Here is a 25,990-nt window from a genome sequence, read left to right as displayed (position 1 = left end):
CCACCAGGCCTGCTTTAAAGAGCTCCTGAAAGAGGCACTACACACAGAAAGGAAAAACCAGTACCAGCCATTCCAAAATCACACTGAATGCTAAAGAGCTTCAACATAATGAAGAATCTACAACAACTAACAGGCAAAACAGCCACTTAGCATCAAAATAACACTATCAAATTCACACATAACAATATTAACCCTAAATGTAAATGGAATAAATGCACCAATCAAAAGACACAGACTGGCAAATTGGATAAAAATCCAAAACCCATCAGTGTGCTGTATCCAGGAAACCCATCTCACATGCAAGGATACACAAAGGCTCAAAATAAAGGGAGGGAGGAAGATTTACCAAGCTAATGGAAAGCAAAAAAAAGCAGGAGTTGCAATTCTCATCTCTGATAAAACAGACTTTAAAGCAACAAAGATCAAAAGAGACAAAGAAGGCCATTACATAATGGTAAAATGATCGATACAACAAGAAGAGCTAACGATCCTAAACATATATGGACCCAACACAGGAGCACCCAGATACATAAGGCAAGTTCTTAAGGACTTACAAAAGAACTTAGACTCCCACACAATAATAGTGGGAGACTTTAACACTCCACTGTCAATACTAGACAGATCAACCAGACAGAAAATCAACAAGGATATCCAGGGCTTGAACTCAGACCTGGAGCAAGCAAACCTGGTGGACATTTACAGAACTCTCCACCCCAAATCCACAGAATACACATTCTTCTCAGCACCACATCACACCTACTCTAAAATTGACCACATAATTGGAAGTAAAGCACTGCTCAACAAATGCAAAACAACTGAAATCATAACAAACAGACTCTCAGACCATAGTGCAATCAAGTTAGAACTCAGAATTCAGAAACCGACACAGAACCGCACAGCTTCACGGAAACTGAACAACTGGCTCTTGAATGTTGACTGGGTAAACAACAAAATGAAGGCAGAAATAAAGAAGTTCTTCGAAACCAATGAGAACGAAGACACAACGTGCCAGAACCTCTGGGACACATTTAAAGCAGTCTCTAGAGGAAAGTATATAGCAATAAGTGCCCATATGAGGAGAATGGAGAGATCCAAAATTGACACCCTATCGTCAAAATTGAAAGAGCTAGAGGAGCAAGATCAAAAAAACTCAAAACCCAGCAGAAGACAAGAAATTACTAAGATCAGAGCTGAGCTGAAGGAGATTGAGACACGAAAAACCCTTCAAAAAATCAATAAATCCAAGAGCTGGTTTTTTGAAAAGATCAACAAAATAGACAGACCACTAGCCAGATTGATTAAAAAGAAAAGAGACAACAACCAAATAGATGCAATAAAAAATGATAAAGGGGAAATCACCACAGATTTCACAGAAATTCAAACCATCATCAGAGAATATTACAAACAACTATATGCACATAAACTAGTAAACCTGGAAGAAATGGATAAATTCCTGGACTCCTGTGTCCTCCCAAGCCTAAACCAGGAGGAAGCTGAAACTATGAATAGACCAATAACAAGGTCTGAAGTCGAGGCAGCAATTAAGAGCCTACCTCACAAAAAAAGCCCAGGTCCAGACGGGTTCACAGCAGAATTCTACCACACACACAAAGAGGAGCTGGTACCATTCCTTCTAAAACTATTTCAAACAATCCAAAAAGAGGGAATCCTTCCCAAATCATTTTATGAGACCAACATCATCCTGATACCAAAACCCGGCAGACACCCAACGAGAAAAGAAAACTTCAGGCCAATATCCATGATGAACATAGATGCAAAAATCTTCAATAAAATATTGGCAAGCCGATTGCAACAGCAAATCAAAAAACTTATTCATCATGATCAAGTAGGATTCATCCCGGGGATGCAAGGCTGGTTCAACATATGCAAGTCTATCAACATAATTCACCACATAAACAGAACCAAAAACAAAAACCACATGATTATCTCAATTGACACAGAGAAGGCATTTGACAAAATTCAACAGCCCTTTATGCTAAAAACCCTCAATAAACTCGGTATCGATGGAACGTATCTCAAAGTAATAAAAGCTATTTATGACAAACCAACAGCCAATATCATACTGAATGGGCAAAAACTGGAATCATTCCCTTTGAAATCTGGCACTAGACAAGGATGCCGTCTCTCACCACTCCTATTCAATATAGTACTGGAAGTTCTACCCAGAGCAATCAGGCAAGAAAAAGAAATAAAGGGTATTCAAATAGGAAAGGTGGAAGCCAAATTGTCTCTATTTGCAGACGACATGATAGTATACCTAGAAGACCCCATCGCCTCAGCCCAAAAACTCCTGAAACTGATAAACAACTTCAGCAAAGTCTCAGCATATAAAATCAATGTGCAAAAATCACAAGCATTCGTCTACACCAATAACAGACTTAAAGAAAGCCAAATCAAGAGTGAACTGCCATTCGCAATTGCTACAAAAAGAATAAAATACCTTGGAATACAACTCACAAGGAACGTAAGAGACCTCTTCAAGGAGAACTACAAACCACTGCTCAACGAAATCAGAGAGGACACAAACAAACAGATGGAGAAACATTCCATGTTCATGGTTAGGAAGAATTAATATCGTGAAAATGGCTGTACTGCCCAAAGTAATTTACAGAATCAACGCTATCCCCATCAAGCTACCATTGACTTTCTTCACAGAACTGGAAAAAACCACCATGAACTTCATATGGAACCAAAAGAGAGCCCGCATAGCCAAGTCAATTCTAAGCAAAAAGAACACAGCGGGGGGCATCACACTACCGGATTTTAAACTATACTAAAAGGCTACAGTAATCAAAACAGAATGGTACTGGTACCAAAACAGAGATATAGACCAATGGAACAAAACAGAGGCACCGGAGGCAACACAACATACATACAACTATACAATCTTTGATAAACCTGACAAAAACAAGCAATGGGGCAAGGATTCCATGTTTAACAAATGGTGTTGGGAAAACTGGCTAGCCATGTGCAGAAAGCAGAAACTGGACCCCTTCCTGACACCTTACACTAAAATTAACTCCAGATGGATTAAAGACTTAAACATAAGACCTGGCACCATAAAAACCCTAGAAGGAAATCTAGGCAAAACTATCCAGGACATAGGAGTAGGCAAGGACTTCATGAACAAAACACCAAAAGCACTGGCAACAAAAGCCAAAATAGACAAATGGGACCTAATCAAACTCAACAGCTTCTTCACAGCAAAAGAAACAGTCACTAGAGTGGATCGGCAACCAACAGAATGGGAAAAAATTTTCGCAGTCTACCCATCTGACAAAGGGCTGATATCCAGAATTTACAAAGAACTCAAACAGATTTACAGGAAAAAAACAAACAAGCCCATTCAAAAGTGGGCAAAGGATATGAACAGACACTTTACGAAAGAAGACATATATGAGGCCAACAATCATAAGAAAAAATGCTCATCGTCACTGGTCATCAGAGAGATGCAAATCAAAACCACATTGAGATACCATCTCACGCCAGTTAGAATGGCGATCATTAAAAAATCTGGAGACAACAGATGCTGGAGAGGATGTGGAGAAAAAGGAACACTTTTACACTGTTGGTGGGAGTGTAAATTAGTTCAACCATTGTGGAAGACAGTGTGGCGATTCCTCAAGGCCTTAGAAATAGAAATTCCATTTGACCCAGCAATCCCATTACTGGGTATATATCCAAAAGACTATAAATCGTTCTACTATAAGGACACATGTAAACGAATGTTCATTGCAGCACTGTTTACAATAGCAAAAACCTGGAATCAACCCAAATGCCCATTGATAATAGACTGGATTGGAAAAATGTGGCACATATACACCATGGAATATTATGCAGCAATCAGAAATGATGAGTTTGTGTCGTTTGTAGGGACATGGATGAATATGGAGAAGAACATCATCATCCTCAGCAAACTGACACAAGAACAGAAAATGAAACACCGCATGTTCTCACTCATAGGTGGGGGATGAAAAATGAGAACACATGGACACAGAAAGGGGAGTACTAAACACTGGGGTCTATTGGGGAGAAAAGGGGAGGGCCAGTGGGAGGGGGAGGTGGGGAGGGATAGCCTGGGGAGAAATGCCAAATGTGGGTGAAGGGGAGAAGCAAAGCAAAGCAAACTGCCATGTGTGTACCTACGCAACTGTCTTGCATGCTCTGCTCATGTACCCAAAAACCTATAATCCAATAAAAAATTAAAAAAAAAAAAGGGGAAATCACCATAGATTCCACATAAATTCAAACCATCATCAGAGAATATTACAAACAACTATATGCACATAAACTAGTAAACCTGGAAGAAATGGATAAATTCCTGGACACCTGTGTCCTCCCAAGCCTAAACCAGGAGGAAGCTGAAACTATGAATAGACCAATAACAAGGTCTGAAGTCAAGGCAGAATTAAGAGCCTACCACAAAAAAAAAGTCCAGGTCCAGATGGGTTCACAGTCGAATTCAACCAGACACACAAAGAGGAGCTGGTACCATTCCTTCTGAAACTATTCCAAATAATCCAAAAAGAGGGAATCCTTCCCAAATCATTTTATGAGACCAACATCATCCTGATACCAAAACCCCGCAGAGACTCAACAAGAAGAGAAAACTTCAGGCCAATATCCATGATGAACATAGATGCAAAAATCTTCAATAAAATACTGGCAAGCCGATTGCAACAGCACATCAAAAAACTTATCCATCATGATCAAGTAGGATTCATCCCGGGGATGCAAGGCTGGTTCAACATACGCAAGTCTATCAACGTAATTCACCACATAAACAGAACCAAAAACAAAAACCACATGATTATCTCAATTGACGCAGAGAAGGCATTTGACAAAATTCAACAGCCGTTTATGCTAAAAACCCTCAATAAACTCGGTATTGATGGAACATTTCTCCAAGTAATAAAAGCTATTTATGACAAACCAACAGCCACTATCATACTGAATAGGCAAAAACTGTAAGCATTCCCTTTGAAATCTGGCACTAGACAAGGATGCCCTCTCTCACCACTCCTATTCAATATAGTACTGGAAGTTCTACCCAGAGCAATCAGGCAAGAAAAAGAAATAAAGGGTATTCAAATAGGAAAGGTGGAAGCCAAATTGTCTCTATTTGCAGACGACATGATAGTATACCTAGAAGACCCCATCGCCTCAGCCCAAAAACTCCTGAAACTGATAAGCAACTTCAGCAAAGTCTCAGGATATAATATCAATGTGCAAAAATCACAAGCATTCCTATACACCAATAACAGACTTAAAGAGAGCCAAATCAAGAACGAGCTGCCATTCACAATTGCTACAAAAAGAATAAAATACCTTGGAATACAACTCACAAGGAACGTAAGGAACCTATTCAAGGAAAACTACAAACCACTGCTCAACGAAATCAGAGAGGACACAAACAGATAGAGAAACATTCCATGTTCATGGTTAGGAAGCATCAATATCGTGAAAATGGCTATACTGCCCAAAGTAATTTACAGAATCAACGCTATCCCCATCAAGCTACCATCGACTTTCTTCACAGAACTGGAAAAAACCACCATGAACTTCATATGGAACCAAAAGAGAGCCCCCATAGCCAAGTCAATTCTAAGCAAAAAAGAACACAGCGGGAGGCATCACACTACTGGACTTCAAACTATACTACAAGGCTACAGTAATCAAAACAGCATGGTACTGGTACCAAAACAGAGATATAGACCAATGGAACAGAACAGCGGCATCAGAGGCAACACAACATATCTACAACCATACAATCTTGGATAAACCTGACAAAAACAAGCAATGGGGAAAGGACTCCCTATTTAATCAATGGTGTTGGGAAAACTGGCTAGCCATATGCAGAAAGCAGAAACTGGACCCCTTCCTGACAGCTTACACTAAAATTAACTCCAGATGGATTAAAGACTTAAACATAAGACCTGGCACCATAAAAACCCTAGAACAAAATCTAGGCAAAACCATTCAGGACATAGGCATAGGCAAGGACTTCATGACCAAAACACCAAAAAGCATTGGCAACAAAAGCCAAAATAGACAAATGGGACCTAATCAAACTCCACAGCTTCTGCACAGCAAAAGAAACAGTCACTAGAGTGAATCGGTAACCAACATAATGGGAAAAAATTTTTGCAGTTTACCCATCTGACAGAGGGCTGATATCCAGAATTTACAAAGAACTCAAACAGATTTACAAGAAAAAAACAAACAAGCCCATTCAAAAATGGGCAAAGGATATGAACAGACACTTTACAAAAGAAGACATACACGAGACCAACAGACATACAAAAAAATGCTCATCATCACTGGTCATTAGAGAGATGCAAATCAAAACCACATTGAGATACCAGCTCATGCCAGTTAGAATGGCGATCATTAAAAAATCTGGAGACAACAGATGCTGGAGAGGATGTGGAGAAATAGGAACACTTTTACACTGCTGGTGGGAGTGTAAATTAGTTCAACCATTGTGGAAGACAGTGTGGCGATTCCTCAAGGACCTAGAAATAGAAATTCCATTTGACCCAGCAATCCCATTACTGGGTATATATCCAAAGGATTATAAATCGTTCTACTCTAAGGACACATGCACACGAATGTTCACTGCAGCACTGTTTACAATAGCAAAGATCTGGAACCAACCCAAATGCCCATCGATGATAGACTGGACTGGGAAAATGTGGCACATATACACCATGGAATATTATGCAGCAATCAAAAATGGTGAGTTCGTGTCCTTTGTAGGGACATGGATGAATCTGGAGAACATCATCCTCAGCAAACTGACACAAGAGCAGAAAATGAAATACCACATATTCTCACTCATAGGCGGGTGATAAATAATGAGAACACATAGACACAGGGAAGGGAGTACTACACACTGGGGTCTATTGGGGGGAATAGGGGAGAGACAGCGGGGGGTGGGGGAGCTGGGGAGGGATAGCCTGGGGAGAAATGCCAAATGTGGGTGAAGGGGAAGAAGTCAGCAAATCACACTGCCATATGTGTGCCTATGTAACTAACTTGCATGTTCTGCCCATGTACCCCAAAACCTAAAATGCAATTAAAAAAAAAAAAAAGCCTGACTTAAAATTTCTTGAGAATCCCAAGGGGTTTTGTATATGTGGGTTACATGTATCAATACTTAGCATCTTAAAATTATAACTGAGAAAATTTTAAATAGTTGTGGATGCTAAAGCAACTCTAACATCTGCCATGTTGAATTATGATTAACCCCAGTTCTGGGATTACTGCTAAGATTTATATTTTATCTACTGTTCCTCGTATAAAAGTATATACTTACAATAAATCCTGCTCTTAGGTTAAACAACTTGGACACTATTTCACTTAAGCAACTGTCCTAAGCATCTCGCGTTAGGGGTTGGCAATTGGGGTAATGGGCATGATCCACTGTCTCCTCGGGGCCACTCAAGACATGGCTTCTGTTCTTAAGTCCCTTTTAAAGGTTTCTTTCTGAAAAACTGGATTCCTCAGACTCTCAGCTTCCTCAGCCTTTGGGGGCAGAACTGCATAAACTTGTCCACTATGCAACAATTGTTCTTCATGTTTTCATTTTTTAAAAAAATTAAATGCATTAAATGTTAACATAAATAATGTATTCTTCCAGCCTGGCCAACATGGTGAAACCCCATCTCTATAAAAATACAAAAATTAGCCGATTGTGGTGGCAGGTGCCTGTAATCCTAGCTACTCGGGAAGCTGAAGCAGGGAAAATTACTTGAACCTGGATGCGGATTGCAGCAGTGAGCCAAGATCGCGCCACTGCACTCCAGCCTGGGCAGCAAAGAGAGACTCCGTCTCAATAATAATAATAATGTATTATTTATGAAAAATAACTTTTCCAAAACAAAAAAAAATTTAGTGACAAGAGTCACACTGTTGCACATTTTAACAAATGTCTGGCTTCAAATAGAAAACTGTTAGATTCTCAAATCTGCTTCCTTCTGTTACGGTATCACAACTCAGCTGCTGGAAAACTCCACTGTACACTTTTGAGAAAATGAGAATGAAAAAGATCATATCTCTACATCATTATTAAAGTAATTTTAACCTAGCAGTGTCAGAGAATCCCATGGGTCCCTGGACCACAATTTGAATCTGATTCAGCCTATACAAAAAAACTTTTTAAAAAAATAAAATTCTGAATATGTAGTAGCAACAAAACTTACTTTTTTCAAATCAAAGAAATAATATCTTAGGCAGATAACGTGTTCTACTTTAATACAGTAATACCATCCTTATTCCAGGTCAAAAATTGTACCAATGATTTAAACTGAGCTACAAACTTCAACATAAATGAAAAATATTTCTGAAGTCCAAGAATTTTTAAAAACCAGTAAGTAGTCCATAAGGAAGGGACAGCATCATTCTCCAGCACTTATCAACTATCTGGGGGGAAGGCAAATGAAAGGCAGCATGAACACAAAGAAAGTAGGCAAAGAAATGCCTGACCCCAAAGAAAGAAGAGATGCATACAACTAAAAGAACGGTAGAAAAACTACAAAAGTAAACAGGATTTGAGCAAACATACCCAGTGTAAAATCCAAGAAAATACAACTGCTGTCCCTTGATCACATGGTTAAAAGAACTCAAAATTAGAAGCAATGGAGAGCAAAAAAAAGCAGGAGTTGCAATTCTCATCTCTGATAAAATAGACTTTAAAGCAACAAAGATCAAAAGAGACAAAGAAGGCCATTACATAATGGAAAGGATCGATACAACAAGAAGAGCTAACGATCCTAAACATATATGGACCCAATGCAGGAGCACCCAGATACATAAGGCAAGTTCTTAATGACTTACAAAGAGACTTAGACTCCCACACAATAATAGTGGGAGACTTTAACACTCCACTGTCAATATTAGACAAATCAACCAGACAGAAAATCAACAAGGATATCCAGGGCTTGAACTCAGACCTGGAACAAGCAAACCTGATAGACATTTACAGAACTCTCCAACCCAAATCCACAGAATACACATTCTTCTCAGCACCACATCACACCTACTCTAAAATTGACCACATAATTGGAAGTAAAGCACTGCTCAACAAATGCAAAACAACTGAAATCATAACAAACAGCCTCTCAGACCATAGTGCAATCAAGTTAGAACTCAGAATACAGAAACCAACCCAGAACCGCACAGCTTCATGGAAACTGAACAACTGGCTCTTGAATGTCGACTGGGTAAACAATGAAATGAAGACAGAAATAAAGAAGTTCTTCGAAACCAATGAGAACGAAGACACAACATGTCAGAACCTCTGGGACACATTTAAAGCAGTCTCTAGAGGAAAGTATATAGCAATAAGTGTCCATATGAGGAGAATGGAGAGATCCAAAATTGACACCCTATCGTCAAAATTGAAAGAGCTAGAGGAGCAAGATCAAAAAAACTCAAAACCCAGCAGAAGACAAGAAATAACTAAGATCAGAGCTGAACTGAAGGAGATTGAGACACGAAAAACCCCTCAAAAAATCAATAAATCCAACAGCTGGTTTTTTGAAAAGATCAACAAAATAGACCACTAGCCAGATTGATTAAAAATAAAAGAGAGAACAACCAAATAGATGCAATAAAAAATGATAAAGGGGAAATCACCACAGACTCCACATAAATTCAAACCATCATCAGAGAATATTACAAACAACTCTATGCACATAAACTAGTAAACCTGGAAGAAATGGATAAATTCCTAGACTCCTGTGTCCTCCCAAGCCTAAACCAGGAGGAAGCTGAAACTATGAATAGACCAATAACAAGGTCAGAAGTCGAGGCAGCAATTAAGAGCCTACCACTCAAAAAAAGCCCAGGTCCAGACGGATTCACAGCCGAATTCTACCAGACACACAAAGAGGAGCTGGAACCATTCCTTCTAAAACTATTTCAAACAATCCAAAAAGAGGGAAGCCTTCCCAAATCATTTTACAAGACCAACATCATTCTGATACCAAAACCCGGCAGAGACCCAACAAGAAAAGAAAACTTCAGGCCAATATCCATGATGAACATGGATGCAAAAATCTTCAATAAAATATTGGCAAGCGGATTGCAACAGCACATCAAAAAACTTATTCATCATGATCAAGTAGGATTCATCCCGGGGATGCAAGGCTGGTTCAACATACGCAAGTCTATCAACGTAATTCACCACATAAACAGAACCAAAAACAAAAACCACATGATTATCTCAATTGATGCAGAGAAGGCATTTGACAAAATTCAACAGCCCTTTATGCTAAAAACCCTCAATAAACTCGGTATCGATGGAACGTATCTCAAAGTAATAAAAGCTATTTATGACAAACCAACAGCCAATATCATACTGAATGGGCAAAAACTGGAAGCATTCCCTTTGAAATCCAGCACTAGACAAGGATGCCCTCTCTCACCACTCCTATTCAATATAGTACTCGAAGTTCTAGCCAGAGAAATCAGGCAAGAAAAAGAAATAAAGGGTATTCAAATAGGAAAGGTGGAAGCCAAATTGTCTCTATTTGCAGACGACATGATAGTATACCTAGAAGACCCCATCGCCTCAGCCCAAAAACTCCTGAAACTGATAAGCAGCTTCAGCAAAGTCTCAGGATATAAAATCAATGTGCAAAAATCACAAGCATTCGTCTACACCAATAACAGACTTAAAGAAAGCCAAATCAAGAACGAACTGCCATTCACAATTGCTACAAAAAGAATAAAATACCTTGGAATACAATTCACAAGGAACGTAAGGGACCTCTTCAAGGAGAACTACAAACCACTGCTCAACAAAATCAGAGAGGACACAAACAGATAGAGAAATATTCCATGTTCATGGTTAGGAAGAATTAATATTGTGAAAATCGCTATACTGCCCAAAGTAATTTACAGAATCAACGCTATCCCCATCAAGCTACCATTGACTTTCTTCACAGAACTGGAAAAATCCACCATGAACTTCATATGGAACCAAAAGAGAGCCCGCATAGCCAAGTCAATTCTAAGCAAAAAGAACACAGCGGGGGGCATCACACTACCGGATTTTAAACTATACTACAAGGCTACCGTAATCAAAACAGCATGGTACTGGTACCAAAACAGAGATATAGACCAATGGAACAAAACAGAGACACCGGAGGCAACACAACATATCTACAACTATACAATCTTTGATAAACCTGACAAAAACCAGCAATGGGGAAAGGATTCCCTGTTTAACAAATGGTGTTGGGAAAACTGGCTAGCCATGTGCAGAAAGCAGAAACTGGACCCCTTCCTGACACCTTACACTAAAATTAACTCCAGATGGATTAAAGACTTAAACATAAGACCTGGCACCATAAAAACCCTAGAAGGAAATCTAGGCAAAACTATCCAGGACATAGGAGTAGACAAGGACTTCATGAACAAAACACCAAAAGCATTGGCAACAAAAGCCAAAATAGACAAATGGGACCTAATCAAACTCCACAGCTTCTGCACAGCAAAAGAAACAGTCACTAGAGTGAATCGGCAACCAACAGAATGGGAAAAAATTTTTGCAGTTTACCCATCTGACAAAGGGCTGATATCCAGAATTTACAAAGAACTCAAACAGATTTACAGGAAAAAAACAAACAAGCCCATTCAAAAGTGGGCAAAGGATATGAACAGACACTTTACAAAAGAAGACATATATGAGGCCAACAATCATAAGAAAAAATGCTCATCGTCACTGGTCATCAGAGAGATGCAAATCAAAACCACACTGAGATACCATCTCACACCAGTTAGAATGGCGATCATTAAAAAATCTGGAGACAACAGATGCTGGAGAGGATGTGGAGAAAAAGGAACACTTTTACACTGTTGGTGGGAGTGTAAATTAGTTCAACCATTGTGGAAGACAGTGTGGCGATTCCTCAAGGCCTTAGAAATAGAAATTCCATTTGACCCAGCAATCCCATTACTGGGTATATATCCAAAAGACTATAAATCGTTCTACTATAAGGACACATGTAAACGAATGTTCATTGCAGCACTGTTTACAATAGCAAAAACCTGGAATCAACCCAAATGCCCATTGATAATAGACTGGATTGGAAAAATGTGGCACATATACACCATGGAATATTATGCAGCAATCAGAAATGATGAGTTTGTGTCGTTTGTAGGGACATGGATGAATATGGAGAAGAACATCATCATCCTCAGCAAACTGACACAAGAACAGAAAATGAAACACCGCATATTCTCACTCATAGGCAGGTGACGAAAAATGAGAACACATGGACACAGAAAGGGGAGTACTAAACACTGGGGTCTATTGGGGGGAAAAGGGGAGGGCCAGTGGGAGGGGGAGGTGGGGAGGGATAGCCTGGAGAAATGCCAAATGTGGGTGAAGGGGAGAAGCAAAGCAAAGCACACTGCCATGTGCGTACCTACGCAACGGTCTTGCACGCTCTGCTCATGTACCCCAAAACCTAAAATCCAATAAAAAATAAAAAAAAAAGAACTCAAAATTTCAATTATATCCCCACTGCAGATAGTGAAAGTATGCCAGTTTATCCTACTTCTACAGTGTCCGTCGTGACTGTGAAACGGGAACGCACTCGTTCTCACATGTTCACTGCATGAAGGGGAAGTCTGTTCTGGCTACAGGAGGCTTTTTCAGTTTCAGTGCTTGCACAACTTTCATAATTGCAGAGTAGTCCGCAACCATCTGAAACTCCAAGAGACTAAGTCAGAAACCGGCTGTCTCCTCACGTGACTTTTGAACACTGTGCGAGCGAGTGGCGGTACCGCCAGGAGGCCGTGCAAACCCTGGGCTGGCGACAGTACCGTGGTTCTGAAACACGGCGGCGGCTTCTCAGTCCCGGGACTTCCCCCGGCGGTGGCAGGGTCTGCCCCGCTCGCCCCGGCTGCGGCGTCGCGGACCCCAGGTCACGCCTCCTTTGACGACTACTAGCGCCTCCTTCCCCGGCCTCAGTTTCCCCATCTGCACTCAGTAAGTCGGACCAGCCAGCCCTTGGCGCCCCTCCAACTCTACCATCGAACTTTCTGGGCTAGCGGCCGTTCAGCCGCCCACCCGACTTAGACGTTCCTCGCCATCAGGGGCACTCTGAGGGGTCCGGCCCGCGGCGCCCCGCACTCACCGGGCTGACTTTTCACCGCCATCACGGACACTAGATAGTGCGCGAAGTCAAAAAAGGGAAACATGGACGTGTGGGAGAAGGTCAGAGCCAAGTCGTCCCACGGAAAGTCCATAACGACGACCGACCGCAGCAACCTAACCAGCCGCTGATACGGGTTCCCTGCGAGCGCGGTGAGGTATAGGAGGGGATGGCCGCAGCCGCGCGCTCCGCCGCGCGGACTCCAGCTCTGCGCGTGCGCCCTGGCGCCGAGGGGCGGGGCCGCGCGTCGCCGGAGCCGCAAGCTCTCGGCGGGTGGGCGGGGCGAGCGGGTTCCTGGCAGCTACAACCGGCTCTGGCCGGGTTCTCCTAATAAGGGTCCAGCTTCCCCGTCCTGGACGCAGTGCAGGAGCTGGAAAGCGGGCAGAAGACCAAAACACGGTCCTCAAGGGGAGACACTCACGGTTGGATTTATTTCTGTCAATTGATGTCATTCACCTAACATTTATCGAGCAACCACAGTGCAAGTCACACTGTGACTTACTGGAGATATAAAAATAAAACGTTAATATCCTTCCCTCAAGAAATATGCGTTCCCTAAAAGAGATTTTTTATAAAAAGAAAGAAACGCACATAATGGTACAAAAGCAGGTACTGAAAGGTATAGATGCCGTGCGAGGGCAGTTCCGAGAGGAAGATTATAATTCCGGGAAGTGGGTAAAGTGACATGTGAGCCGGAGTTTAAAAGTTAAGTGAGAAACAAACGCTAGGTGGGAGATGGAGGGAGACGTTCTGGGTTGTCTACACAGTGAGAAATGAGGCTGGCAAAAGTCCTCGGATGGCAGACAAAGCCAGGCAGTTTGGCTCCAGAGGTTAAATTCTTGATCAATCACTGTATTATGCTCCGAGCCAGAGTCCCTTCTCCTAACCATTAAGCTAACTGGGTTGTTTGTTGGCGGGTGAGGGAGTGCAGGTGCAACCAAGCAACAATATTGAGAATAGATTGATGAAAAGCGACTGAGGACGGAAAATCGGAGGGTATTCACCGGTCCAAGCAAAAGGTAGAGGAAGTTGTAGCAGCAGGAATTGAGACCCAATTGTGGGAAACAAGAGTAGAAGCAGAATATGGTCGGTGGGTGTCAATCTTAATAGGATGCAAAGGCAGCATTTGTCAAAGAAAATGAGGAATGGGTGAGTAGGAGGACTGTGGTTGCATTCAAATAAATAGGAAACAAGAAGGAGTAGGTTTGGCACACCTTTATTTGATGTGTGAACAGATTATGCTGGCACCAGGAAATTGGAGATGCGTGATTAGCTGCTAGGTAGGTGACAGCTTCACGGGAGTATGCACTGCAAAAGGAGAAATTTTTTATCTGAATATTTATTCATTAATTTTAATTCATTTAACAAAATGGTTTTTGCGTGCCTATTATGTAGCCAGCATTTTGCTGAATGTGAGAAGTACTGGCCTAAACACTAAGTATTTAAAACGTAGGAAAATTGAAGCAAAACTCTACATTACTTATCAAGAAAGAATAGACTTTTTCAAATACTTTTCAAGTGTGGTTTTCCAAGCAAGCACTTCCCATAGAGAAATGTCTTCAGACCTGTAGCACACTTTTTTTTTTTTTTTTCAGACGGAGTCTCTATGTCACCCAAGCTGGAGCACAGTGGCATGATCTCAGCTCACAACAACTTCCGTCTCCCCGGCTAAATTTTTTTGTATTTTTAATAGTGACGGGGTTTTACTGTGTTAGCCAAAATGGTCTCGATCTCCTAACATCGTGATCCGCCAGCCTCTGCCTCCCAAAGTGCTGAGATTACAGTCATGAGGCACCGTGCCCGGCCCCTTGTAGCACACTTTCTAGCAAAACTAAGGGGGGAAAAAAAACTGTGAATATTTATACTTTCCTGCGATTATTTATACTTTTTTTACACATTCTATTATTTTTGGAATTTTAGTTTTGTGAATTTAGGCTCAGAGTTGGGATATTATTTCCTAAAAGATTTTACATTTTAACAGTCTTAAATTTTACAAAATATATGGTTATTTGGACTTAAAAAATACTTAATATGTTGTAATCCTTAAGACATCACTGAGACATGTGCATCACCGAGTCATGAGTCTATGCCAGTATCATTCTGGGTATCATTAAATCCGTTATTAACACCAATGGGGCAAAAGTAAATAACATCAGAGGTGTTAAAGTGAATCAAGCACTTTTCTTCCTTAAACAGAGGAAGTAATTCCAACAGGAAGGAATTAATCGTCTCAGAATCTACAGATAATTTGATATCTGTTGCATTTCAAAACGTTAAGAATAAGCTTGGTCCTATCTGCCTATAACCTAAAGAAATTTCCTTATAAAGATCTAGGGGAAATTAAATCATAATCTCACAAAAAGACAAGTTCCATCTAAATTTTAAATGTGCTCACCATATTTGCTTCTGGTCAGTGCTTGAGTTATTTAGTCTACTAAAATGAGCATAGGAGGAGGAAATGAAGAATGGAAAAAAACCCTTTTCTTCTTACCTTTAAATTACTATGTTATTGAACTTTTTAAAGTACCTTAGAGTGCACAGTTAGGAAGTTTTATATTAAAGGGACCAATTGCATTTTAATTACCAGTTACCTTTAAATTGGTTAGAAGCAAACGCAAGATTTGGGAAACTTACATGTGAAGATTCAAAGTTTTCCTGACTTTTGGAAGCTGTTTACAAAATTACCTAATTATTGTTGATAAAATGAATCCAAATTACAAAGTATAGTTTATTCATAAGGAAGCCAAACTGGTCTAATTGTATTAATATCCGAAAAATAGTTTTGTGGCTTTTTTTTTCTCTTGGAGACTGAGTTTCACTCTTGCTGCCCAGGCTGGAGAGCAGCAGCATGATCTTGGCTCACTGCAACCTCTGCCTCCTGATTCAAATGATTCTCCTGCCTCAGCCTCCCAAGTAGTTGAGATTACAGGTCCCCACCACCACACCTGACTAATTTTTGTATTTTTAGTAGAGACACGGTTTCACCATGTTGGCCAGGCTGGCCAGACTGGTCTCGAACTCCTGAACTCAGATGACCCACCAGCCTCAGCCTCCCAAAGTGCTAGGATTACATGCGTGAGCCACCACGCCTGGCCTGAAAAAGAGTTTTGACTAAACCTGTTGGAGGCACTTTTTAGTTCAAAAATATGTGAATCTAATTTTTATAAACCAAGTTTTGCAACAGCAGCATGATTAACATTTAGGGCTGAACAATTCTTTGTCATGGACTCTGCTTGCATTGTATGACATTTAGCAGCATCACTGGTACTAGATGCCAGGACCACATCCACATGTGTGCACGCATGCACACACGCACACACATACACACATTCCATTTGTGACAACCAAAAATGTCTTGGCTTTGCCAAATGTTTTCTGGGTCAGGGGCAGGGGTTGGGGGCACAAGATCACCCCTGGTTCAGAACTACTGTTATAAATGAATAAATGCTTTCTTCAGCAATATACGCTTATGGTCATGTCACTAATGTTAATTATCTCTTTAATTCTAGAAAAATTAATATAATCATTCTTCATCTCAGTTTACTCATTCATCTTCCTGGGGCAAACTGACAATGTCCTGAAACCAGTATCATACATGCAATCCTAGCTCTTTCTTCCCTGCAATACTGCTTTCTACCCACTAAGTGGCATGCCTTTTACTTTGGGAAATCTATAATACTGACTTTTTATTTTTTTATTTCTTTATTTTTTTTTGAGATGGAGTTTCGCTCTTGTTACCCAGACTGGAGTATAATGGCGCGATCTCGGCTCACCGCAACCTCCGCCTCCTGGGTTCAAGCAATTCTCCTGCCTCACCCTCCCGAGTAGCTGGGATTACAGGCGTGCGCCACCATGCCCAGCTGATTTTTGTATTTTTAGTAGAGACGAGGTTTCACCTCGTTGACCAGGACGGTCTCGATCTCTTGACCTCGTGATCCACCTGCCTTGGCCTCCCAAAGTGCTGGGATTATAGGCGTGAGCCACCGTGCCCGGCCATGACTTTTTATTTTTTATATTAATACATCATACTTGCACATATTTACAGGGTACATGTGAAATTTTGATATATGCAAATGATGTGTTATGATCAAATCAGGGCATTTAGCATGTCCTCCGCCGTAAACGTTTATCATTTCTTTGTGTTGGGAACATTTCAAATCATCTTTTTTGTTTTCTCTTTTGAATCTTAAAGGACTATCAATCAAATCATCTCTTCTAGCCATTTTGAAATAAACAATATATTATTGTTAACTGTAGTCACTCTACAGTGCTATCGAACTTTTTAAAGTACTTTAGAGTCCATGATTAGGAAGTTTCATATTAAAGGGACCAACTGCACTCCTCAACTTTAGTTTCTTGGTAAGGCATTTTCATTCTAAAGTTATTTTGATAAGCACTTGATAGCCACACTGTATCAATGGTAATATATTAATATGTGACGTTTAAGACAAAGATATGTAATTTGAATTCAACCTTTTCTAATATTCAGGATTATCATGGAGAATTAGCTAGAGAGCACCAATTGCCTTCAAAATACCCACTGAATTCAATCAGTACAATTAGATGCCGGTGCATGAGATTGAAGTGAAACCAGTTCAAGTATATACTCAACTCCTTAGACTCAGCATGTATCTAATAATAGTGCCTTTGATATTGTGTCTTGGAAAACCTGACTTGGCTCACTTATTTATTCCACTGGAAACTAAAATCCTTTTCTATAATTGTCATTCATACCACTAATATAAACTAGTAAACTAAAAACGCTCTCTATGTGTAACAAGTACAAACTTCCCTGACTAAAAACCTGATGCTATATGGGACTATCTCTAATTTTCATCAGAGTAAGGACTGCCGAAACTGTAGTCACTTACCAATGCCGTAGCTGTCAGTTGTCTGTGGCCATTAACACCTAAGTTCAACATGTTACTCTGCAACATCTCTGTTCAAGAGTGACAGGTACCATTAAATCACAGGATAAATGAATTTTTGGCAGTTGAATGAACGCTTTAAAAAAAAAATAGTAACAGAGTACAAGTAATAGAAAACTGTTCTGTGCAGCTTAAGCAAAATGAGAAATTTGCTGAAAGTCTACTAGGGAATTTCATGAAAGTCAAGAAAACTTGGACAGCTAAGACCCAAGAAGAGCAAGAAGCAGAGCATTTCTGGGGCCAGCCGCAGTGGGGGCCGGGGGGCGGGGGGTTGTGCACTTTTCTCAGTGATTGATGATAATCAATGGCAACATTTCTAAGCTTCTGGGTCCCCCTATTGAGTATTGCCAGGAGAGAGACCCTGGCCTGACCTGGGACAGCTGTACCCTCCTGGTTTATCAGTTCTGATGGCTGGGTGTGGGGGTTCAGTCAGGCTAGTAGGAGAAATTTTAGCTATAGAGAATATACAAAAGCTCTTTTGGAAGGCCTGAGGGTCTTTACTATTGTACTTGGCTGAATTGGCTGAAGTCAGCCTTGTCCCCTTAGTTAAATAGAGTAGAAATAAAGGAATGTGAGTTTACCTAACTAACTTGTTTGCTCATGTGGTCGTAAAATCAACCTTTGATCTTTCCAGATGGCTCTCTCAGGGGGAGGTTGACCAGGGATATTACCCACTAACGGTGTTTGCTTTAGGCCTGGGAACTTGGCCTTTAATCTCTGGTGGTGTTGACTCAAAGCCTTGGCATTTAATGTGTGCTGAATAAAGACCAGGAATGCCAGTGGCTGTTAACTACTTCAGGTGAGAGGCCACAGACACCCCTAGCCCACTCGTTCACTGTATTCTGTGTCTGAGTGAATTTATTGATCTGTCATGCGGTCAGGGCCTACCTATCAGACCCTAACAGCTGGGTCATGTAGTTCAGATCTGAAACATTCCTATGTATCAGAGGCAATTTCTGGAAAAAGGTGGGAGCAGCTGGGTGCAGTAGTTCACACCTGTAATCCCAGGACTTTGAGAGGCCAAGGCAGAAGGATTGCTTGAGCCCAGGTGTTTGAGACCACACTAAGCAACATAGTGAGACACTGTCTCAAAAAAAATAAAGAAAAAGAAAGGAGGGAGTTAGGCAGACATCCCAAGAGATGTCTAGTATAATCATTTTCTTTAACTCATTTATTTTATTTTATTTTATTTTATTTTATTTTATTTTATTTTATTTTATTTTATTTATTTCTTTTGCAAGTGAGTCTCGCTCTGTTGCCCAGGCTGGAGTGCAATGGTGCAATATCAGCTCACTGTAACCTCCACCTCCCAAGTTCAAGCAGTTCTGTGCCTCAGCCTCCTGAGTAGCTGGGATTACAGGCACCCGCCATTACGCCCAGCTAATTTTTGTATTTTTAGTAGAGATGGGGTTTCATCACGTTGGCCAGGCTAGTCTCCAACTACTGACCTCAAGTGATCCACCTGCCTCAGCCTCCCAAAGTGCTAGGAGTACAGGCATGAGGCACTGTGCTTGGCCAACCCATTTATTTTAAAGTAGGAAACTAAGTGCTTGAGAGGTCACCACTGGCAGTGACAGACCAAAATTTGTTACTATTCTGTTACAATCAGTCTTCCCTGTGTACTCCTACTAGGTTTTCTCCTGTCCAAAAGAACTCAAATACTTCTTTTAACGTCTTTCTTTATGAACAGATTCAGCATCCCTACAGCAATGAAAAGGCCACCCACGACATAAGGACCAGGAAGACAAATCAGTAATTATTAGTAACCCTATCCCATTCTTTGACATGATCTCAGCAGATCCCATTGCTTTATTGTCATTTAAGTTTTTTGTTTGTTTGTTTTTATTTGTTTCTTTGTTTTTGATGGAGTTTTGCTCTGTTGCCCAGGCTGGAGTGCAGTAGTAGGATCTTGGCTTACTGCAACCTCCACCTCCAATCAATGAGATGGATCGAGTGATTCTCCTGCTTCAGCCTCCCAAGGAGCTGGGATTATAGGTGCCTGCCACCACACCCAGCTAATTTAAGGTATTTTAAAAATAAAATAAAAGGTCCAGTCCAGTTAAAACATCAATCTTACACGCAAACAGAACTTCTTCCCTCCGATTAGCTCAGGACTGCCTGTCTCAGAGACTTTGATGGGGGAATGGGCATGGCAGAGTCCTTCAATCTTTCTTCATCTTCTGCTCCTTCCATCTTCTGTGTCTTCTAGGGTTAGGGCAGTTGGGAGGGAAATTAGAGAAAAGGAATCGATTTCTAGTTGGCAAATGTTGGTCATAGTTTTTTTTGTTTGTTTGTTTCTTTGTTTTGGTTTGCTTTTGGCTATTGATATTCTTCTCTATGGCAGGGTCTCAATGTGGACTCATTCATGGGATGCATTTGTGGGTTCCCCAATGATACTATGGAGCTCACATAGAAAGATCTCCTTAACTCTATAGTTATGGCAGACACCATTGGACGACTAACCCAGCACACATATTCAACTCTGTGTATTGGGTTAAAACATTAGATATAGTTTTTTCAGCCCCTCAGCAAGGCGTGAACTTATGTTAGGATATTGGCAAATAAAACTTCAGGGGACCTAGGCTGACATCCTTCTGAAAAAAAAGTAAGGAAAAACAGAGTTGGAGGACTGACACTGTCCAGCCTTAAGATTTACTATAAAGCTACAGTGATAATCAAGACAGTATGATATTGGTGAAAAAAAAACAAACAGAAAAATAGATCAATGAAAATATGTGGCTTCTCTAATAAAAGGGACCTATGCCCTTGACACTGGCCCTTCTCCTTGTCTTTCTGCCTAGAGCTGGGGCAGGCATCTTGTAACCATGAGAGAAAAGAGCAGATCATCAAAGTTATTGAGTATCTTTCTCAGACTTCCTGTTATATGAAAAAATAATTCCTTATCTGTTTAAATAGAGTCTGAATTGGCTTGGGGAAAGTTAGCACCTCCTTCTTCACAGGGAGAGGAGTAGGAAAGCAAAGCCTTCTAGCCCTCTGAATTCCCTTCCATAAATTTCCCTTCAATTCTTGACCTCTTGGATTGTTGAAAACGAAGTTCTCTGGACTAGTTGTTATATTTTATTAAGTTCTGCATTGACAGGGCTTAATGGTCTTTTCAGAATGTAGAAGTAACATCATTTGTCTTAGGGGCTGTAACGGAATTTCATGATAAATAAGCATCTTGTTACACTAGACAACGGGTAAAGAAGGGAGATTAGAAAATGGGGTGGATGATGCCAGGTGTGGCAGTTGATGCTTATGATCCCAGTACTTTGGGAGGCCAAGGTGGGAGGATTTCTTGAGGCTAGAGGTTTGAGACCAGGCTGGGCCACATAGTGAGACCCCATCTCTACAAAATTTTTTTTAAAAATAGCCAGGAGTGGTGACTGCACCTGGTCCCAGCTACTTGGAAGGCTTAGGCAGAAGGATCAGTTGAGCCCAGGAGTTTGAGGCTACAGTAAGATATGATCGTACCACTGCACACCAGCCTGGGCAACAGAGCAAGACCCTGTCTCAAAAAGAATGAGATGGTTGGGTGAGGTTTGAAAGAAGATGCAGATGGCTGTGGCTGGGAACCCACAAAATGTCAGTGATCTGTGTAGATGGGTTGATCAAACCAAAACACTAGCATCATATGAGAACACAACATATACTTGATGTATGAGCAAATAAAAAGAATCATACCTAGGGATTTATAAATGCGTCCAAATACCAGAGCATGCATGGTCAGGAGGGTCCATAAATACAGACAGGGCAAGTGCAGTTGCTGGTAAGTTAACAATCACAGAGGGAAATTATTCCAATGTACGCTGTTTCCATGTGACAATTGACAATAAATACAGACTTTGTTGGTTGAGTCCAAACTTGCCTAGCTTTCATATAGAATGTGTCTACATTATATATATTTTCAGGACTATTGTTAATGTTCAATTAGTGGAATTGTATACATATGTATAGGTAGAATGTATAGTTCAAGGAATGTTTCAATCACTGTATGTGCTTTAAATAACTGTAAATCATGTCAGATGTAAAATCTGTAAAATGTAAACATCTACCAGTATTTCATTTCTTATCCATGAAGCTGGATATTCTTATAGTTTTACATACAAAAGTTGGTAATGCTTCCTTAATCCAAAAAAAGCTAAGGAGAATATTTTTACTATTAATAACAGCAGAGCTTTTCATAGGCATTATGATCATCTAAGAAGGGGATAATATCCCACAGTATTTTAACCTTGGAAACAATTTTTCCCATCAAGCAGTTCATAAAACTGGAAATCCATCTTGGAGAACCCCATGTAAAACCTTTCCTGTCTCTGCTGCTTCAACTGGACTATCAGGTTATTTACAATATTCATTCACTCAGTAAATATGTCTCTCATCTTTCAGATAGGAACCATCAGATGATGATAGCAAAGGTTTTTCTTTCACCTCTTTTTTTTTTGAGACAGAGTCTTGCTCTGTCGCCCAGGCTGGAGTGCAGTGGCATGATTTCAGCTCACTCTAACCTCCGCCTCCCGGGTTCAAGTGATTCTCCTGCCTCAGCCTCCCGAATGGCTAGGATTACAGGCACACACCACCATGCCCTACTAATTTTTGTATTTTTAGTAGAGACGGGGTTTCACCATGTTGGCCAGGAATGGTCTCGATCTCCTAACCTCAAGATCTGCCTGCCTCGGCCTCCCGAAGTACTGGGATTAACAGGCATGAGCCACTATACTTGGCTGTCTCTTTTTTTTTCTTTTTATTTAAGTTCTGGAATACATGTGTTGAATGTGCAGGTTTGTTTCATAGGTATACATGTTCCATGGTGTTTTGCTGCACCTATCAACCCATCATCTAGGTTTTAAGCCCGGCATGCATTAGGTATTTGTCATAATGCTCTCCCTCCCCTTTCCCCTGCCACCACACCTGTATGCCCTGGTGTGTGATGTTCTCTTCCCCGTGTCCATGTGTTCTTATTGTTCAACTCCTACTTATGAGTATGTGGTGTTTGGTTTTCTGTTCCTGTGTTAGTTTGCTGAGAATGATGGCTTCCAGCTTCAACCACGTCCCTGCAAAGGACATGAACTCATGGTTGCATCTTCCAACTCTTCAGCTACTTTTCTGTTTGGCTTAACCAGCCACTACCAGCATATCAAATTACATCCTGGACTATATCTTGAGTTCATTTGAAAACTTTCTCATCTTGGGAGGCAGTGTAGTATGGTGGTAACATAGAATATACAGGCCTTAAAGTCAGACATTCCATTCATTGTGTAACCTCATAGGAAGTAGTTGCTAAATCTCTATAAGCCTGCATCCTCGTCTTTAATATAAAAATAACAGTACTTCCTTCACAGTGTTGTTTCCAAAATTAAGAGGAAATATATTTTTCCTCTTAATTGCTTAGCGCAACTGCCTGTCACAAGGTAAGTGCTTGATAAACCTTAAATATTACTGTTCTATACTATCCAGATCTCTTAGTAGGAATTTGGAAGTTCCTTTCCTATTGCCTTCTTAACTACTAGCATTGTATAGATTATATTGATTTTAGAGGCTCAGTGATTAAGACTATAGGGGCTGAGGCCAGACATCCTCAGTCAAAGCCTGGTTCTGCCAGTTGCTAGTTGAAGTACTAAAGGCAAATTTCTATGTACCAGTTTTCTCATTCCTAGAATGACAAAATAATACTCGGGACTTCATGGTTTTTTTGTAAATACTAAATATATCAACAAAAGTAAAGAACAGTGCCCAGCACACAGAAAGCCCTCAATAAAGGTTGGTTATTATTATACAAAATTTATTTTCCAGATATCATAATGACTTTTTGAATAACTTTCTCTTGTCATGAATAGAATTTAATTTGGACTTAATTTCATAGAAATTACCCACTGTATAAAAGCAGTCAAATTTGTGTTCTACTTTATTGACCTGTTTGACCTAATTGAAATGATGAACAGAATTATTGGTTTGCCATAAAAAAGGATGCTTAGGTGACAGACTTCAGGAAGTTCAGAAAAACTGTAACATTCCAAAAAGAAAGTATGGAAATTTTTCCTTTTTTTCCTCCCTTTTGGTTTGTGTTTTGTTTTTTGTTCTTATATCCTTCTTTTCAGTGTTATACATGTATAATAACATATGCGCAAGTAGGGGTGACAATAATCCTTCCCTTAATGCACAACGATGATGTTATTGCTTTGACCAAAGCCATGTTCTTGAGTTTTTCTAGTTCCGTTTTCACATCCTCTCAGCTACGAGTCCTCTATATTGAACTATACTAGTTCAGTTTGGAAAAGCCTTCAATAGGGCCTCAGGTCCTCTAAATTCACCTAAGTTTGAGATGCCAAAGTGAAAAAATGTTAACCAGGACATAGTCTAAATAAAGGCTGGGAATGTTCCCTACTAGACTGAGGTGAGGACAACTGGGCTGACAGCTGCTGCAAATCCAAAACTAGAAGAGAGGCTGAAGATAAAATTAGATAAAAGGACGTTGAGACTGGCTAAGCAGATGGGGCGGTTGGCAAGTTTGGTCAGTCAGATCATAGCTCAGACTAAGAAATCCAACCTAAGACAGATGAGGTGTAGTCAGCTGGCTTCAATGTTACCAGAGCAAAAAGGTTACGTGATGAACCAAGAAGACACCTCAGGGACAGTGTGGATGACCAGCCACATAAAACTACTGATGCCAGCATTGGCAGGGCCAAACAAGGATTTCTCTCAGGCAGGTGAAGAGTTGCACCAAAAAAGATATGCCATCCAAGAGACACCGTCTCATCAAAGAGTCCTAATCAGAGAAGAAAAAAAATTGATAAATAGGATTACATTAAAATTGAGAACTTCAAGTATCAAAAAAATACCTTAAGAGAGTGAAAAGGGGCCGGTGCGGTGGCTCCCACCTGTAATCCCAGCACTTCAGGAGGCCAAGGCAGGTGGATCCCTTGAGCCCAGGAATTCGAGACCAGCCTAAGCAACATGGAAAACCTGGTCTCTACAAAAATATAAAAGATTAGCCAGGCATGGGGGTGCTTGCTTGTAATTCCAGCTACTGGGAAAGCTGAGGTAGGAGGATCACTTGAGCCCAGGCTGTCGAGGCAGCAGTGAGCCGAGATCATGCCACTGCACTCCAGCCTGGGTGACAGAGTGAGACAGTGTCTCAAAAAAGAAAAAGAAGAGTAAAAAGGCAAGAAAAGAAGATACTTGTTATATGCACACACACATACCCAAACACACATATATTCCAACAATAGACTCTTACCAGAAAATATAAATAACTTGTATAAATCAATAAATAAAAGACAACTAATTTATTAAGAATGTTCAATATAAAATATCAAAAGCCTTAATAGGTAATTCAGGAAAGAGGATATATAAATAATTAATAAATTTCTAAAGAGGTACTTTATTTCAACAGTCATCATGGAAATGTGAATGAAAATTTAAATAAACTACAATAAGAAATGCTTATCGAAATGGCTAAAATGAAAATAAAAGAGGTAATACCAACTGCTGGTGAGGATGCTAGGCAACTTGAAGTATCTCACACTGTTGGTGAGAATATAAATTGGTATAACCACTTTGGAAAACTAGTGATATAAGCTGACAGTGAACATATACATGTCTTCAGACCCAGAAATTTCACTCTTAAAAGGGGGCATGTGTTCACCAAAAACATATACACAAGTGTTATAGCAGCAATAGCCCCAACCCAAATGTTTGTTAAAAGGAGTAAATCTTGGTATAGGCTTGGTATAGAATATATATACAATATTCTATACAGCAATTAGAATGAATAAAATAATGCTACCTGCATCAAAATCAATAAATCTGACATACATGGTGTTAAAAGAAGCCAGGCTTTAAAAAATACATTCTGCATGATTCCATTTATTA

The 25,990-nt window shown here is 40.4% G+C and overlaps 1 protein-coding gene across 3 annotated transcripts in view; it reads right to left on the bottom strand.

Annotated features, from left to right (window-relative positions):
• TMEM38B (transmembrane protein 38B) overlaps nt 1–13,400 on the bottom strand; it is a 251,912-nt gene extending 238,512 nt beyond the window's left edge. For all 3 annotated transcript variants that reach the window (XM_054258575.2, XM_054258577.2, XM_002743174.7), the window contains exon 1: nt 13,173–13,400. In XM_054258575.2, the coding sequence (XP_054114550.1) occupies nt 13,173–13,284 (112 nt within the window). In that variant the 5' untranslated portion in view covers nt 13,285–13,400. The remainder of the gene's footprint in view (nt 1–13,172) is intronic.
• Nucleotides 13,401–25,990: the final 12,590 nt, after the last annotated feature.

This window comes from Callithrix jacchus, chromosome 1 (genome assembly GCF_049354715.1).
Source record: "Callithrix jacchus isolate 240 chromosome 1, calJac240_pri, whole genome shotgun sequence".
NCBI classification, from domain to species: Eukaryota; Metazoa; Chordata; class Mammalia; order Primates; family Cebidae; genus Callithrix; species Callithrix jacchus.
This window is presented reverse-complemented; position numbering and strand designations above follow the sequence as displayed.